Genomic DNA, 18,647 nt, shown 5'->3' on the forward strand with positions numbered 1-18,647 from the left:
ACACTGTTGACCACAACCTACACGACGCCGGCACCTGCAGCAAAGCCCTGGAATGGATCACTTCCTTCCTCAAGGGTAGGACCCAGAAAGTCAAACTCCCGCCCTTCTCCTCCAAACTCACACCAGTCAACTGCGGTGTACCGCAAAGCTCTTCGCTGAGCCCCACCCTATTCAACATCTACATGGCCCCTCTCGCCGCCTTCGTCCGATGCCACAACCTCAACATCGTCTCCTACGCAGACGACATCTAGTTAATCATCTCACTCACCCGAGATCCCACCACCACCAAAAAGAACGCCCACAAAAGCCTGACAGCAGTCGCCGCCTGGATGAATGACAACTGGCTCAAACTGAACATAGACAAAGCCGAAGTCCTCCTCGGACCCAATAAATCCGCATGGGACGACTCCTGGTGGCCCACAGCACTCGGTTACCCTCCAACCCCAACCAACCACGCATGAAATCTAGGCTTCATCCTGGACCCCTCACTCTCCATGGACCGACAAATCAATGCCATCACCTCAACATGCTTCCACATTCTCCACCTGCTACGAAAAAATCTTCAAGTGGATCCCTACCAAAACCAAGAAAACAGTCACCCATGCCCTTGTCAGCAGCCACACTACGGCAACGCACTCTACGCAGGCTCCACCATCAAACTCCAAAAGAGACTCCAACGTATCCAGAACTCCTCAGCCAGACTCATCCTCAACATCCCTCTCCAATGCCACATCACCGAACACCTAAGGAACATTCACTGGCTCCCGAGCAACAAGAGAATCACCTTCAAGCTACTTACCCACGCGTTCAAGGTCCTACAGAACATCGAACCCGAATACATCAACCACCACGTACATTTCTACACCCCCGCCAGACAACTTCGATCGTCCGACCAAACACTCGCAGTCATCCCCCGCATCAGCAAATCCACAGCGGGCGGAAGATCCTTCCCCCACATGGCAGCAAAGACATGGTACAGCCTCCTGCTGCACCTCAGACAATCCAACTCCCTTACAAAGTTCAGAAAGGACCTCAAAACCTGGCTCTTCGACTGAACGCCTATCCCCTCCACCCTCGCCCTATCCGCTTTCCCTTAGCGCCTTGAGACCCTCATGGGTGATTAGTTTGCGCTCTATAAGTACCCAATAAATAGATAGACATACACCAAAGCCAATCTCAATATAAGTTATGGTGAGTAAAATATTGAGAGGAAAAATCCTTTACCATAATTAACATTTATATGTTATTATATATTTATATTATTATTTATATGATATATTTATATATATATATGAATGATAATTTGCGTGTAACGATATATAAACATTAAGTTTATTTTGTTACTTGCATGATTACCTGAACTGAGTTGTTTTACTCTTTACGTTTTTTGCTCATTTTTGTGCAATCAGATTATATTTGACACGTACCAGTGCTGTGCGATTAAAGGATTGCAGTCCACCACCTACACTGTAGGTAAATCTCTCAAATTCTTTGCTCACAAAATCTCTATGGATAGAAAAAATGAGAAATGTGCTTACTGAACATACACTGTATTTTTAATTAGATTCAAATATTTTGAAGGGCTTCTATAATTAAATTTACTTTGTTCTCTAAGTATTCTTTGTTAAAAAGCAGGCAAGTGGGCTCAGGAATGTGCACGTGTCTGGAGAACTTTATGGCAGCAGATTTGCAAGAATGCTTTAACAATGTTGTACATTGTAAAAACACTGCTACCATTTAGTACTCAAAAGCATTCTTACAAAACCGCTGCCATATTGTGCACCTGATGTGTGCACGTTACCTACCTAGATATTCTCTTCAACAAAAAAACCATGAGAATTAAGTTAATTTTATAAGAAAAGTAAATTGGAAATGGTTGATATCCCTTTACTTTATAGTTCTTCATAGTTTTGTTATTCAGTCTTCTGTCACTGTTTCATGGCTTGCTCATGTTAACGGACATAAGCTATATATTTTGTGCACACTTCTTTTGTATCCCTGGAAAGATTTTCGTGCAGCAGTATAGATATCAATAAAACTGTGACTAACTTGAATTTAAAAAAAAAAAAAAATGTTATTTCAGTGAGGGAATTTTTATTTGTTGTTTTTGGCCCCTGGAAATATTCTTAGCAACATTAATGCATGTAGTAATTTTTTGCTTATTTACTTTATTAACACAATTCCCAAAATGAATGATACACATGAATAAATACATCTATAATTATAATGGACTGAAAACCAAACACAGCTGATAATAATGACTGGTAAAACTTATCTGGTAATTTGATATATACCTGTTCCTCTGAAGTCTCAATAAAAAAGTACGATTCAAGGTATTGATGGAATATTGAAGATTCTCCTCCCACTGCTCCTGAAAAAAAAAAAACAGATTAGATTGGACTGATACAGTTTTCTGTCTGCTAGAGATATGTAGCTGATCATACAGATGCAATAATGGTATTACATTAAGATAGTGTGGAAAATGAAAGCACATTTCATTTGCCTTTTCTGACTTAATTGTGGGCTAGATTACAAGATATAAAAATATTGCACCTGCGTGAACTTGCGTGCATATTACAAGATGAAAGTAAATGCGACCGCACAAGCGCAAACTAATTTTGCGCTTGTCTGGTTAGCTTGACTGAAGACCTTGTGTAAAGGGTTAAGGCTATAAAAAAAAGTTGCATTAAAAACCACAAAAAATACATTAAAATAAAATACACCTACATACTCACACACATATACATATATATATATATATATATATATATATATATATATATATAAATATCCAAAAAAAGAGAGCACTCACCAGGACTTATACCTTAAAGCAATTACCGCTTTATTTTAACAAAAAAATTTTTTTTAAAATAAAGCGGTAATTGCTTTAAGGTATAAGTCCTGGTGAGTGCTCTCTTTTTTTGGATATTTGTGAAGGCACACTGCGGCATTGGATGCACCCTGGGCAGTTGAACAGCGGAGTGAGTGCAGAGTTCATTTGGGATTTGTATATATATATATATATATATATATATACATATACACACACATAGACCTACATACATACACATACACTTTGGAGCCCTTTCCAGTCAAATACCTGAAAACAAGAAAAATAATTTGTATTCAATTACTTTCAACTTGTAATACTTTCAGCATTATTAGTGCTCGAGCGGAAGTGCTAAATACCTCTCCACTAGAATATTATTTCATTATTTATTTTCCATTTTTGTAGAAATTCAGAATCATGATCCTGTAACATACTGCACAGCTATTGCTTGATCAGCGCAGGAACTGTCCTTTTTCAGGAAGTATGTGTCACATACCTCTTAACACATGTGGCTGGGTATTAGGGACTCAGGAGGTTGATGAGGACCTGTCACCATTTTGTGTGTGGAGCTGTGTTGGGAGGGGTGGGATCATGGGTGTTTAGTGGGTGTGTCTGAGCAGTTCATGGGCATGTCTGGGTGTTCCATGGGTTTGGTTAAGGGAAATTCTGCAAACAGGGACAAATTACTTTCTCAGAGGGACAGCAGGACAGAGCTCAGAATCAGGCACTGTCCTTTTCAAATAGGGACAAATGTTAGGTCTGCTAGTGTATGTTGCACATGTCAATCCTAGAACAGGACCCACAGGCTAAGGCTTGAGTTGTAATCACACAAACCTGTGACACAGGTAGTTAGTACTTGATTACAGAATAATGGCTGATGAATTAGGAAGTCACATGAGGTATGTGAAGCAGTAGATAGGGTAACTAAACCTATCTGGAATCAAGTTGTAAGGCAGAATAGATAAATCTGTATCCTAAAGCAAAGTCTAGCGGAAGCATAGGATCGTACATAAGAGTGAGGCAAAAAAATAGGATAGGTAAATTGGTATTCAAAGACACAGTTAAAAGACTTTTGCCTAGATTTAGAGTTTTGCGTTAGCCATCAAAACCAGCGTTAGGGGCTACTAACGCTGGTTTTGGGCTACCGCTGGTATTTAGAGTCGTGTAGGTAAGGGTCTAACGCTCACTTTCCAGCCGCGACTTTTCCATACCGCAGATCCCCCTACGCCATTTGCGTATCCTATCTTTTCAATGGGATCTTTCTAACGCTGGTATTTAGAGTCTTGGCTGGAGTGAGAGTTAGAACTCTAACGACAAAACTCCAGCCGCAGAGAAAAGCCAGGAGTTAAGAGCTTTTTGGGCTAACGCCGGTTCATAAAGCTCTTAACTACTGTGCTCTAAAGTACACTAACACCCATAAACTACCTATGCACCCCTAAACCGAGGTCCCCCCACATCGCCGCCACTCTAATACATTTTTTTAACCCCTAATCTGCCGACCGCACACAGCTGCAACCTACATTATCCCTATGTACCCCTAATCTGCTGCCCCTAACACTGCCGACCCCTATATTATATTTATTAACCCCTAATCTGCCCCCCCCAACGTCGCCGCCACCTACCTACAATTATTAACCCCTAATCTGCCGACCGGACCTCACCGCTACTATAATAAAGTTATTAACCCCTAATCCGCCTCACTCCCGCCTCAAAAACCCTATAATAAATAGTATTAACCCCTAATCTGCCCTCCCTAACATCGCTGACACCTAACTTCAATTATTAACCCCTTATCTGCTGACCGGACCTCGCCGCTACTCTAATAAATGGATTAACCCCTAAAGCTAAGTCTAACCCTAACACTAACACCCCCCTAAGTTAAATATAATTTTTATCTAACAAAATAAATTATTTATTATTAAATAAATTATTCCTATTTAAAGCTAAATACTTACCTGTAAAATAAACCCTAATATAGCTACAATATAACGAATAATTATATTGTAGCTATTTTAGGATTAATATTTATTTTACAGGCAACTTTGTATTTATTTTAACTAGGTACAATAGCTATTAAATAGTTAATAACTATTTAATAGCTACCTAGTTAAAATAATTACAAAATTACCTGTAAAATAAATCCTAACCTAAGTTACAATTAAACCTAACACTACACTATCAATAAATTAATTAAATAAAATACCTACAATTATCTACAATTAAACCTAACACTACACTATTAATAAATTAATTAAATAAAATACCTACAAATAAATACAATTAAATAAACTAACTAAAGTACAAAAAAGAAAAAAAGAACTAAGTTACAAAAAATAAAAAAATAATTTACAAACATTATAAAAATATTACAACAATTTTAAGCTAATTACACCTACTCTAAGCCCCCTAATAAAATAACAAAGCCCCCCAAATTAAAAAAATGCCCTACCCTATTCTAAAATAAAAATTGAAAAGCTCTTTTACCTTACCAGCCCTTAAAAGGGCCTTTTGCGGGGCATGCCCCAAAGAAAACAGCTCTTTTGCCTGTAAAAAAAAACCATACAATACCCCCCCAACATTACAACCCACCACCCACATACCCCTAATCTAACCCAAACCCCCCTTAAATAAACCTAACACTAAGCCCCTGAAGATCTCCCTACCTTATCTTCACCACGCCGGGTATCACTGATCCGTTCAGAAGAGGCTCCTAAATCTTCATCCAAGCCCAAGCGGGGGCTGAAGAAGTCCATCATCGGGCTGAAGAGGTCCATCATCCGGCTGAAGTCTTGATTCAAGCGGGGGCTGAAGAGATCCATCATCCGGCTGAAGTCTTGATCCAAGCGGGGGCTGAAGCGATCCATCATCCGGCTGAAGTCTTCTATCAAGCGGCATCTTCAATCTTCTTTCTTCCGGATCCATCTTCATCTCGCCGACGCGGAACATCCATCCTGGCCGACGACTTCCCGACGAATGACAGTTCCTTTAAGGGACGTCATCCAAGATGGCGTCCCTCGAATTCCGATTGGCTGATAGAATTCTATCAGCCAATCGGAATTAAGGTAGGAAAATTCTGATTGGCTGATGGAATCAGCCAATCAGATTCAAGTTCAATCCGATTGGCTGATCCAATCAGCCAATCAGATTGAGCTCGCATTCTATTGGCTGTTCCGATCAGCCAATAGAATGCGAGCTCAATCTGATTGGCTGATCCAATCAGCCAATCGGATTGAACTTGAATCTGATTGGCTGATTCCATCAGCCAATCAGAATTTTCTTACCTTAATTCCGATTGGCTGATAGAATCCTATCAGCCAATTGGAATTCGAGGGACGCCATCTTGGCTGACATCCCTTAAAGGAACCGTCATTCGTCGGGAAGTCGTCGGCCAGGATGGATGTTCCGCGTCGGCGGGATGAAGATGGATCCGGAAGAAAGAAGATTGAAGATGCCGCTTGATAGAAGACTTCAGCCGGATGATGGATCTCTTCAGCCCCCGCTTGGATCAATACTTCAGCCGGATGATGGACCTCTTCAGCCCGATGATGGACCTCTTCAGCCCGATGATGGACCTCTTCAGCCCCCGCTTGGGCTTGGATGAAGATTTCGGAGCCTCTTCTGGACGGATCGGTGATACCCGGCGTGGTGAAGATAAGGTAGGGAGATCTTCAGGGGCTTAGTGTTAGGTTTATTTAAGGGGGGTTTGGGTTAGATTAGGGGTATGTCGGTGGTGGGTTGTAATGTTGGGGGGGGGTATTGTATGTTTTTTTTTACAGGCAAAAGAGCTGTTTTCTTTGGGTCATGCCCCGCAAAAAGGCCCTTTTAAGGGCTGGTACAGGTAAAAGAGCTTTTCAATTTTTATTTTAGAATAGGGTAGGGCATTTTTTTTATTTTGGGTGGCTTTGTTATTTTATTAGGGGGCTTAGAGTAGGTGTAATTAGCTTAAAATTGTTGTAATATTTTTATAATGTTTGTAAATTATTTTTTTATTTTTTGTAACTTAGTTCTTTTTTATTTTTTGTACTTTAGTTAGTTTATTTAATTGTATTTATTTGTAGGTATTTTATTTAATTAATTTATTGATAGTGTAGTGTTAGGTTTAATTGTAGATAATTGTAGGTATTTTATTTAATTAATTTATTGATAGTGTAGTGTTAGGTTTAATTGTAACTTAGGTTAGGATTTATTTTACAGGTAATTTTGTAATTATTTTAACTAGGTAGCTATTAAATAGTTATTAACTATTTAATAGCTATTGTACCTAGTTAAATTAAATACAAAGTTTCCTGTAAAATAAATATTAATCCTAAAATAGCTACAATATAATTTTAGTTATATTGTAGCTATATTAGGGTTTATTTTACAGGTAAGTATTTAGCTTTAAATAGGAATAATTTATTTAATAAGAGTTAATTTATTTTGTTAGATAAAAATTATATTTAATTTAGGGGGGTGTTAGTGTTAGGGTTAGACTTATCTTTAGGGGTTAATCCATTTATTAGAGTAGCGGCGAGGTCCGGTCGGCAGATTAGGGGTTAATAATTGAAGTTAGGTGTCGGCGATGTTAGGGAGGGCAGATTAGGGGTTAATACTATTTATTATAGGGTTTTTGAGGCGGGAGTGAGGCGGATTAGGGGTTAATAACTTTATTATAGTAGCGGTGATGTCCGGTCGGCAGATTAGGGGTTAATAATTGTAGGTAGGTGGCGGCGATGTTGGGGGGGCAGATTAGGGGTTAATAATTATAATATAGGGGTCGGCGGTGTTAGGGGCAGCAGATTAGGGGTACATAGGGATAATGTAGGTTGCGGCGGTGTACGTAGCGGCAGATTAGGGGTTAAAAGTGTAATGCAGGTGTCAGCGATAGTGGGGGCGGCAGATTAGGGGTTAATAAGTGTAAGGTTAGGGGTGTTTAGACTCGGGGTACATGTTAGGGTGTTAGGTGCAGACTTAGGAAGTGTTTCCCCATAGGAAACAATGGGGCTGCGTTAGGAGCTGAACGCTGCTTTTTTGCAGGTGTTAGGTTTTTTTTCAGCTCAAACGGCCCCATTGTTTCCTATGGGGAAATCGTGCACGAGCACGTTTTTGAAGCTGGCCGCGTCCGTAAGCACCGCTGGTATTGAGAGTTGCAGTGGCGGTAAATATGCCTGTACGCTCCCTTTTTGGAGCCTAACGCAGCCATTCTGTGAACTCTAAATACCAGCGGTATTTAAAAGGTGCGGGGGAAAAAAAGCACGCGTAGCTAACGCACCCCTTCTAACGCAAAACTCTAAATCTAGCCGAATGCTTTTTCATACACATGAGTCAGGCAGTAAATCTATACAGCAGAATCCCAAGGTGAAGTCAAGATGCAAGGCTTTGTCATACACATGAGTCAGGCAGTAAATCTGTATAGCAGAATCCTAATCCCAAGGCCAAGTCAAGAAGCATGGCTGTTTCATACACATGAGACAGGCAGTAAACCAGTACAGCAGAATCCCAAGGCCAAGTCAAGAGGCAAGGCTGTGTCATACAGATGAGTCAGGCAGTACATCTGTACAGCAGAATCCTAATCCCAAGGCCAAATCAAGAGGCAAGGCTGTTTCATACACATGAGACAGGCAGTAAATCTATACAGCAGAATAGCAAGGCCAAATCAAGAGGCAAGGCTGTTTCATACACATGTGTCAGGCAGTAAATCTGTAGAGCAGAATCCTAATCCCAAGGCCAAGACAAGAGGCAAGGCTGTTTCATACACATGAGTCAGGCAGAAAATCTGTACAGCAGAATCCCAAGGCCAAGTCAAGAGGCAAGACTGTGTCATACAAGAGTAAGGCAGTAAATCTGTACGGCAGAATCATAATCCAAAGGCCAAGTCAAGAGGCAAGGCTCTGTTATACACGAGTTAGGCAGTAAATCTGTACAGCAGAATCATAATCCCAAGGCCAAGTCAAGAGGCAAGGCTCGGTTATACACATGAGCCAAGCAGTTAAAAAAACAAATCACACCAAGAGAGAAAACAAAAAAAAACATCAGACAGAAATGGTTTTCTAAATGCCAAGAGGGTCCATATGAAGAGCTGGAAGGATAATATTCCACACGGAAGATTAAGGAGAAACTACACGTATGAGGAGGATTAAATATATTTAATATATATAGGCAAATATATTAAAAGAAAAATTTCTGCAGAAAGGATATGATATAAATCTTATTGATGGAGCAAAAGAAAAATGCTGTAGTATTCCTAGAGAGGAAATTGTACGACCTACCAGAGTAAAAAAAAAGATATAGGGACTATGATAATCAGGTCAAATTTATAACTATATACAGTGAAGGTGCAAAGGCAGATAAAGCTATATTGAGAAAACACTGGGATATATCATTAGGAGACCCAGTTTTAAAAGACAGTATAGGTAAAATAAATGATTTTTAGAAAGAATAGAAATTTGAAAAACTTAATAGCCCCATCAAAACTTAAACCTGCAAGGGTTCCTTCAGGTGCCTCTTCAAATTGGTTAAAAATACAGGCAGGAAACCTACAAATGTGTCCGGAAAGGATGTATAATGTGTGATAACCTATTAAAAGGGAATGAGGTAAAGAACTGGGATGGTTCAAAAACCTTTAAACTGGATTTTAGGGGTCCCTGTCAATCAACTTATGTGGTATACCAACTCCTATGTAAATGTGGCAAAATGTATGTAGGTCGCATGAAAAGGAGCCTTAAGAGAAGGTGGTATGAACATGTTGAGAACATCAAAATAGGGTATGACAAACAGTGTTTCCAACCATTTTTTATCATACACATGATAAAGATCCCTCAGTACTCTCAATTCAGGTTCTAGAACAGGTTAAATCAGGTCCCTGTGGAAATAGAAGGCTTCTAATGCTCATGAGATGTGAGACAAAATTGATCCATCATTTAGAATGCCTTGAACCTAAGGGGTTAAATATAGATCTAGACCTACAAGCGTTCATGAATTAGATAAAACAATAAAATAATAGAAAATGTAAACAAGTAAAGTCATGTACTTGCCATTTTGGGTGATATTTGTGTAATAATTTGTTAATTAATTAATTGTTTTAGTGTTAATCTAGAATTTCACCCAATAATTTGAATTTGGGAGAAATATGTGCAATAACTGGCTAATTAATTGTTTTAAGACAAATGTCTTTTATATAAGTTTTTTATTATTATGTCTTTTACATTTCCAACTATCTGTATATGAATTGTTGATACATGTTTTAGATTGAGTTGTTTTTAAGAATTTGTTGTTTAGAATAAATATGAGAATATGAACTAACAGCAGATACAAAGTACACTTGATACTACCTGATGGATACATAATATAAGAGAAGATGATGTTTGGAATTACGTCACAAGAGGCGGGAGTATTTGAAAACGTCCAAGCAAGTTGAATGAATATCCTGTTACTGAAAGCCATTGAGAAAGTCTGCCTGTGAACGGATGAAACGCGTAGGGAGGAGGAGCCTATAGGAGACACTAGGACGTTGTCGAAGGTGCTAAGGACTTGATCACATCTGAATAGGACCCGGTGCCGCAGGTCGGCGCTTGGGATACTTGCAAGGAGGAGTGCGCTCAGAGAGAGCTGGCCTTGTGCCTATGTGTAAGTCTTTCTTTGCTATCCTGTTAGTGTATTATTGTCCTGTGTCAATTGTCTGGTGAATAAAACGATGCTGTGAACCACGTATGCGCTGTGTCTTCTCTCCAATTTTACAGCTATCTTCTTTGAGACAGCACACAGGTGGAGTCTCGTGAACAATCAGCTGCTCTGTACACAGCAGGATTTATACGGCGGATATTATCGCAAGACGTGACTGAACTGACATCTACAGGACAGAGTCTATTAAGACTAAGCTAAGTGCATATTAACTTTGGCACTACGATTGCAACTTTTTTCTACATTTGCTGTAAAAAGGTTGTCTGTTTGTCTGTGGTCTATCTGCGCTGTTTATTATTTATTTGTCTATTAAGAGAGAAAACAAACATACTCAATTCAAGTCTAGGGTGTAACCAGCACTGGACTTGGACAAAAATAGTCCCGGTCATTTAACTTTTGAGTAGCCCACATAAGTCAGACCTCTGTCAGCTAGGTAGCCATAGTCGACCAGATTTCTTGTCCTGCAGCACCTCTGCTTAACAGCCAGACAGAAAATGTACTTTCTGCTTTACAAAATAGGGTGATTGTAACAGCTTTCCTGGTACCCCAAGAGGGCGGGGTTTCTATAAAGAGGCAAGGCCCACATAAGAGCCCGGCTCCTTTAGGCATTTGTCCTGTATGCCCTATGGCCAGTCCGGGCCCAACTGTACAGATTTTTGCCAGAGATACCAACAGATATTGAATAAATGCTCTTTCGATTTAATGATTCTTAACATTGAGTTTGCAAAGATGGAGCTGCTTACCTTGGAAGAAAAGGTGAAGGCACAAGAGGATATGCTCCATGAAGCGACATCAGAGGAGGACTTCAAGCTCCTGTCACAGATGGCTAAAATGGCACGGCAGCGTTCCGGAAGGAAGTTCAGACGCAATGAATCGGATTACGGAACAGGCAATGTCTATCGTTGGCATTCTGGAGGCTACCAGGGCCGAACCAGGGCCAAAACATGGAAACTGCATTGCGGTAAGAAATTATCCACGGATGTAGCCTCTGTAGAAGCAAGCTCTTCATCTGTATCATCAGGGGACGACAGCCCCGCATCAAACAAAGGAGGCGGCAGCATAGCAAGCCTAGAAGGGAATTAGGGTCCGGCCCCACAACGGCGCACCCGCAGCACCAAGAAATAGGTACGGTACTGTAAATGTTATCAAAATTTCCAGCTATGAGCGCTCAGCTATTGAACTCTCTTTGCTGTCTAGGGGTTTATCGTTCTGCCCTGTCAAGGAAATTGATAAGTACCAACTTGAATTAGATCTACATAATTTATAAAGGTCTATTAAATTAAAAGCCTATTTCAGTGGCTTTGATGAAAAAGATTCAAGGACTCCTGATGGGACTGATTGTTTGTATCCTGTTGACTTTGGGTTGTTTACTAAAAGTTAATTTGTTCCTACTACATACAATCATGCTGTTGACACCTTCATTAATGTTATTAATAAGAAATTTAAAATGTTCTTGCATAAATATAATGGTAAGCCTATGAGATATAACTTAACATCTGATGAGAACCTGACACTTAATAAATTAAAACAAAATTCTAATATTACTATTAAGGCTGAAAATAAAGGCGGGGATAAAGAGGAGGTGTATAGACATCTTAATGATACAAAGGTGTATAAGGAACTTGAGGTTGACCCTCTCCCTAGATTTATGATCGTGATCAGGGAAATTTTAGGTAAAGCATTGGAATTGGGAATTATTTCAGAGAAAATGTTTGATTTTCTATATTTACAGAAACCTAAAACTCCCAATTTCTATATTTTACCCAAAGTCCACAAGAATTTATTCAATCTGCCTGGTAGGCCCATAGTGGTCTCTATTGATTCTCTATTCAGTCCCATTTCTAGGTTCTTGGAAAAAATACTTACACCACTTGTGAGGCAGGGCAGGTCTTTTCTTAAATATACCTGTGACTTCCTATTTAAATTAAAGAATTTGCCTGATTGACCAGAAAATGTAGTTTTAGCTACTTGGGATGTATGTAGTGTATATACCATTATTCCTCATATGGATGGACTGAATAGTGTTTGGGTGGCTTTAACTAAATCTAACAAATATTCTGAACGACAGATACATTTATTTATGGAGTTATTGGAACTGGTTTTGACTCATAACTATTTTTCCTTTGACAGCAAGTTTTTTTCTGCAGCTGCGGGGCACCTCAATGGGTTCAAATGTCGCTCCTGCCTATGCCTGCCTTTATATGGATGGATTGGAGAAGCAGGTGGTATACACTGATTCTGATTTTCATAAGTGTTTGGCGCGGTGGCGGTATATAGATGATTTGTTCATTGTGTGGCAGGGTGACATTGAATCTATTGAGGCTTTCCATCAGTGGATACAGGCTAAGGTACCTGCTGTTCAGTTTATAACTAAATATCATCCAAATAAAATTTAATTTTTGAATACAGTGGTTATGTGTGCTGATGATCATTTTGACACAGACATATAAAGAAAGTCAACTGATAAAAATACCCTTTTGTTCCGTCAGAGCTATCATCCCCCCAGAGTATTTAAGAGTGTACCTAAGTCTCAATTCTTGAGGGTAAAGAGGATAGTTTCCAATCCTTCTACCTATCAGATGCGCTTAGATGAGATGCGCAGCAGGTTTCAAGAAAGGGGTTATTCCTCGGAAGACTTGGAGTTTATCAATCTTGAACCTCAATGAAAGATATCTACCAATAAAAGATTGGCTTTTGTCTCTAATTATAATGTTATGAGTGTAAAATTGCATGAAATCATTTGTAAAAACTGGTTAATGCTGAGTCACTCTATGCCAGAGATTGATGAGTTTCAACAACCTCCTTTTTCAGCATTTAGAAAAGGCAATTCACTTGAGAGACAACTAGTTAGTGCTAAAATGATACCCTTAAAATCCACACAGAGAGTATTTAAGCCGGTGGATAATAAGATTTTCCTGTGCTTGAATTGTTCCCATTGTAACAGTATTATTAGGGGTAATTTTATAAGCCATCCATTTTCAGGGAAAAAGTTCTATATTAAGGGGCACTACACCTGTCAGTCGACTTATGTGGTTTATGTGCTCAAGTGCCCATGTGGGCTATTACATATAGGGGAGACTTCCCAGACTATAAAGGACCGCATAACCCAACATAAATCTACTATTAGAAATCCAAAGATGAGACATTTACTCATTTTGTTATGAACAGGTCCCAAAATGTCTATATTAAGATAATTGCTTTGGTTTTGAATGTTTTTTCAATATGCAAGACTTAAGGTATTTTGAAATATTAAAGAAGTATTGAAAAAATGTATCTTTAATGTTTAATTTAAAGTTTAGATAATGTCTAAGTGTCTACTCAGGATGATTATTGTATTTTTTTTATATGTATAAATTATTTAGTTGTTACACCTGCTGTGTGTGGGGTTTAGTCTATGATGTCAGAAGGAGGGAGCGGTGTGCGGTTTATGGCTATTTAAGGATGGAGGATTTGTTCATTTGTATTGAGCCTGAGGAGGGGGTGTAAGCCCCGAAAAGTTGATCTGCCTGTACTGCTGCCTATGAAGTAAAGTACTTTATGAGTGTCTGCCTGATTTTTCTCTATAGAGAAGCGTAGAGATACACACAACAAACCCTTTGCAAGCATTTTGTACCTCACAAAAAAATGCATCCACATAACACAACAATGACATATATGACATTAAACTACTGGCCTGTTCTTTGCTAATATTGCTACAGTTTACATTCATTTAAAACATTTATTTTGTATGTAAATTTGTTTTGCCATATCTTGCTTAATTGCAGATGTACACTTAGGGCGAGATTATAAGTTGAGCGCAAAATATTGCTTCCGCAAAAGCGATATTTGCGCTCAACTTAGTAATATCAGCGCACGCAAATGTGCGTGGTATTACAAGTGAGGTGCAATGCAAACATGACCTTGCGTTCGCATTGCACAGAAGCATTGTGCCCAATGGGAGCCTCATTCTCATGCCATCAGACATGGCATGAGAACTAGCACAGCGAAGGGGTAAGTCGAGCAGCAAATATAAATATATATGTATATGTATGTAAGCATATATATGTATGTGTTAATATGTGTATATAGACATATTAACACATAAGTATATATATGTATATAAACATATACATATATATTTATTGACAACACATAGTCACCGCTATGTAAAGGCACTATTACTGTCATTATTTTCCTTTACTCAGTTCGGTTTTTGCAGCGCAGTAGAACCTTGTGCAATTATTTTGATTGACACCATTATCCTGTCTCTTCACATGTGCCATATTGGGGAGAGAAAAATCTCAAGTAAAGCACAGTATCCATCTAGTGTGACCAGTTGGCACATGACATTTGAGGTAAAAAGAAAAATATAGGATTCTAAAGTATTGCGCAAATGGATGTTAAAAGTAAACGTGGCATTTCTGCGTGTGAATGTGTGAATCAGTGTTGAAAAAAATGGATCTGCTTTTCCTGTGTTTATGGAAAATAACCCTTCTGCTGTGCATCTGTGTAATTTGTGAGGTTCATGTGATGATAGCTGTAAAACAGACCATTTTATTATTGTAGGAGTGTGTCTTTAAAGCCAGCAAAAAGGCTAAATACATAGTAAAAGTCAGCTATGGAGTAATTAAGGCACTGCAAGGTCAATAAGGGGTGGCATATGTTTAACCTAATGATGCCAATGCGTCAGAGACTCCTGGTTCTCATATAATCATAATCTACCTGCAGTCTTTCCAGTCTTCCCAAGTGTGGTCTTTGTAAACCCATCAAGGGTAGTAAAATTAGACATTATAACCATGAGTGTGCTCAAATGATCCGCTAATAATTACCTATCAGGAAAGAAAGAGCTGTTAGCAGAGACATCTAAGAATGCCATTTGAATATAGTGAATTTAGCCCTTCCTCGTCTCACTGGCATTTAAAAAATATTGGCCAGTGTCCCTTAAATGCAGTGGGACATGTCATTAAAGTCCTACTTAAGATTAAGCTGCAAATATCCTCCTGCACCCTTTCTATATAATGCAGCAGGAACAGTAAAAAAGTTATTTTAAAATGAATATTGTTTCTGGCCAGTTTGAAATGGCTGCCAAGCTCCACCCACTGATAACATCATAATCTGGGCTGCTTATGGCATCCAATCACAAAAGGCTCACTGGTTCAATTCAACAGACTGTCAATGCTATTCAGCAGAGTGCCTAGATGCAGCCCAGATCGTGATGCCATCAGTGGGCGGAGCTTGGCAGCCATTTCAAACTGGCTAGAAACACTTTTCATTTAAAAATAACTTTTTTACTGTCCCAGTTAAGACTTTAAGATGACTAAGGTGTAGACAATCCCTTTAAATTTTAAATGTGACATATTCAACATAATTTGTATTGCGCTGCCAATTTTACTAGGAAAAAAACTTACAACACGTTTTCTTGAATAGCTAATCATTAGCTTAATAGTTCAGTGATGTAATACGTCTGGTAATTTGCAATAAAGGAACATGATGCTTTCTGATAATATTTATTAATGGTGTCACAATGTTTGTACACTGGGATAGACCGCTGCATTATCTACTCCTCTATATTAAAGTAAAGTAAAAGAAGCCGATTAAATGTCATAAGAAATATGCACTAAAAACAGTCAATTATAAAGAGAGAAATCTAAATGGAAATGAAAGACATTTTAAGGATAGTATTGCTTTACAAATTTACTTATAACAAGGGCCAGATTACAAGTGGAGTGGCAATTAACACTTCCGCTCAATCGTTAATTGTGCTAGAAGTAAAATTTTTGCGCATGTTAAGTTGTGCTTGTCTAACGAGTTGAAAGTAAACTGTTTTTGCTTGTGCGCTAACACAATGAGCGCAAAATGACGAAGTTAGAATATTGCGTGCACATTCACGTATTCCCCCATAGAAGTCAATGGAGAAAAAAAAGTGGAAACAACCTAACACCGTACTCTAGCGCAAACCCGATCGCATATTCTCATATGTGCTAACCCGACATAAAAATATGAATATTTCACATTATAATGTTCTGCACATAGAAGAATATGTTCTATTTATTCATAAATAAATATTTCTACATATATCTGATGGTATTTTGGTACAATATACAGTATATATATATATACAAATTTCAGTGTGGATCAAGCACTCTCTTTGATCAACAAGCTTCCGGGGTGCACTCAAACTGATCAAAAATAAACTTCACAAACGAGGCACTCTCCGTTTTTGAAATATAAACACAAGGTTTAATAAGTTAACCTGAAAACGTTAACTTATTAAACCTTGTGTTTATATTTCAATAACGGAGAGTGCCTCGTTTGTGAAGTTTATATATACATACATACACACACAGATGATTATATAAAGGTAAAGATATACAGATAAAAAAAGAACATCAATTTATAAATATAAAGAACATATTCTGCTATGTAAAGAACATTGGAATGTGAAATATTTACAGTTAAATACACAGTAATACCTTTTTTAAAAATGTATATTGCATAAATAATGTTTTCATGTTTTCATCTACTTAACGCCAATGCACACACACACACACACACACACACACACACACACACACACACACACACACACACACACACACACACACACACACACAGATATACATATATTTATATGTCTATATATGTATACATATGAATTTAATGTGCACCTCCGGCTACACGAGTGAGCCTGCAGCCATTAGTCATCAGACCACTGCTTCTTATCCACCAATTCTTAGCTGACGGTTTTCAACCCCCCTGGACTTGTCCAACCAGGGTATTTGAAAGCTCCTGCTCACGAGCGATTGGCCTCGTTTGAGCAGGGGGTGGTACTGCACAAGCAGTGGCTTGTGTAATGATATATGCAGGCAGCATATTGTTGCCAGATAGCTGTGATGCCAGGCAGACTGGTTCTGAAATGTCAGCTGGCATTTGATAAATGGACCCCTAGGACATCACTGAGACTGCTAATTCACGTATATTGTAGACATGCTTGTGTTTAAAACTAAAATGCAGATTCTATTTTGTCTAATATATTTCTATCATATTGTACTGGTGTTTGTAGCAGGATAGTGTCTTCCTAAAAGTAACATAAGTGGCAAGGGGAGCACAATTTTTGCATTTAAGAAAATACATTTAGGGCCGGATAACGAGTGGAGAGGTAATTATCGCTCACACTCCGCTATCCCGTCATGAAATATTAATATTTCACATTCCAATGTTCTTCACTTACAGGATAATGTATTTTTTATTCTTAAATATATATTTCTATATATGTGTATATATACCAATAGCTATCCAAGGATTGGAGAGATGCACAGACAGGCAGCGGGTAAGTAAAAAAGTGTCCAATCTTTATTGTTGAAAAAGGTAAAAGCACATCATACGGTCAGAGATAAAAGCAATACGTCCAACAGGTGTGTGAACAGGATCTCCACGCAGATGCACTTGGTCACTGCACACCTGGGCTCCTGTTCATACACCTCTATATGTAGATCTACTTAATTTGTAAAGTACTCACACCTGTTGAGAAAAACACATGCTTTTAGATACATTGCAAATGCTATAATAGCACAAGCGGAACACGGCTGTTGAAAACCTATGTAACAGAAATGCATATGCAACCTATTTCCGATTCATTGATTAGGGGGAACAACTTCATAAGGTTACAGTCTATACAATATGACAATTCAGACAAATATAAGAAGTATAGTTAGCAATATATATTCACTGTGAAAAAAATCTAAGTCAATGATATAAATGTTACCACACATAACGGGAAAATACAAAGAAGACATTCATTGTCAAAATAGAGCATATCTGAATATGCCACCACATAAACAGTAGCAAATACATTTTTAACTAAATATTAACAAAATATTGCATATCAGGATAAATATATTAGCTGTACAAACATAACCTGTATTAAAGCTAGGTACAATCTTTTAATATATGCAGCTTTGTGTTGTTTATTGCTACTACATATATCCACACATAGCACAAATATATAAAGGCATACATAGATATGGTCTGTTTCAAACTGTTTATAGGTATCAAATGTGAGCCTGTTACAAAAGGCTAAATATATTAAGCCTGAGATTAGGTAAATAAGGCAAGGTCACGTCTCATATTGAGACCCTGTGGAAAACTTGTTTGTAAGGTAAAGATCCAGAAGATCTCC

The 18,647-nt window shown here is 38.4% G+C and overlaps 1 protein-coding gene across 2 annotated transcripts in view; it reads right to left on the reverse strand.

The window, feature by feature from the left end:
• The window catches only part of LOC128640217 (disintegrin and metalloproteinase domain-containing protein 9), a 176,032-nt gene that overhangs the window by 91,633 nt on the left and 65,752 nt on the right, over window positions 1-18,647 (reverse strand). For both annotated transcript variants that reach the window (XM_053692617.1, XM_053692618.1), the window contains exons 3-4: window positions 2,295-2,371; window positions 1,428-1,506 (exon numbers count right to left, since the gene is read on the reverse strand). In XM_053692617.1, the coding sequence (XP_053548592.1) occupies window positions 1,428-1,506; window positions 2,295-2,371 (156 nt within the window). The remainder of the gene's footprint in view (window positions 1-1,427; window positions 1,507-2,294; window positions 2,372-18,647) is intronic.

This window comes from Bombina bombina, chromosome 9, assembly GCF_027579735.1.
Source record: "Bombina bombina isolate aBomBom1 chromosome 9, aBomBom1.pri, whole genome shotgun sequence".
In the NCBI taxonomy this organism is placed as follows: Eukaryota; Metazoa; Chordata; class Amphibia; order Anura; family Bombinatoridae; genus Bombina; species Bombina bombina.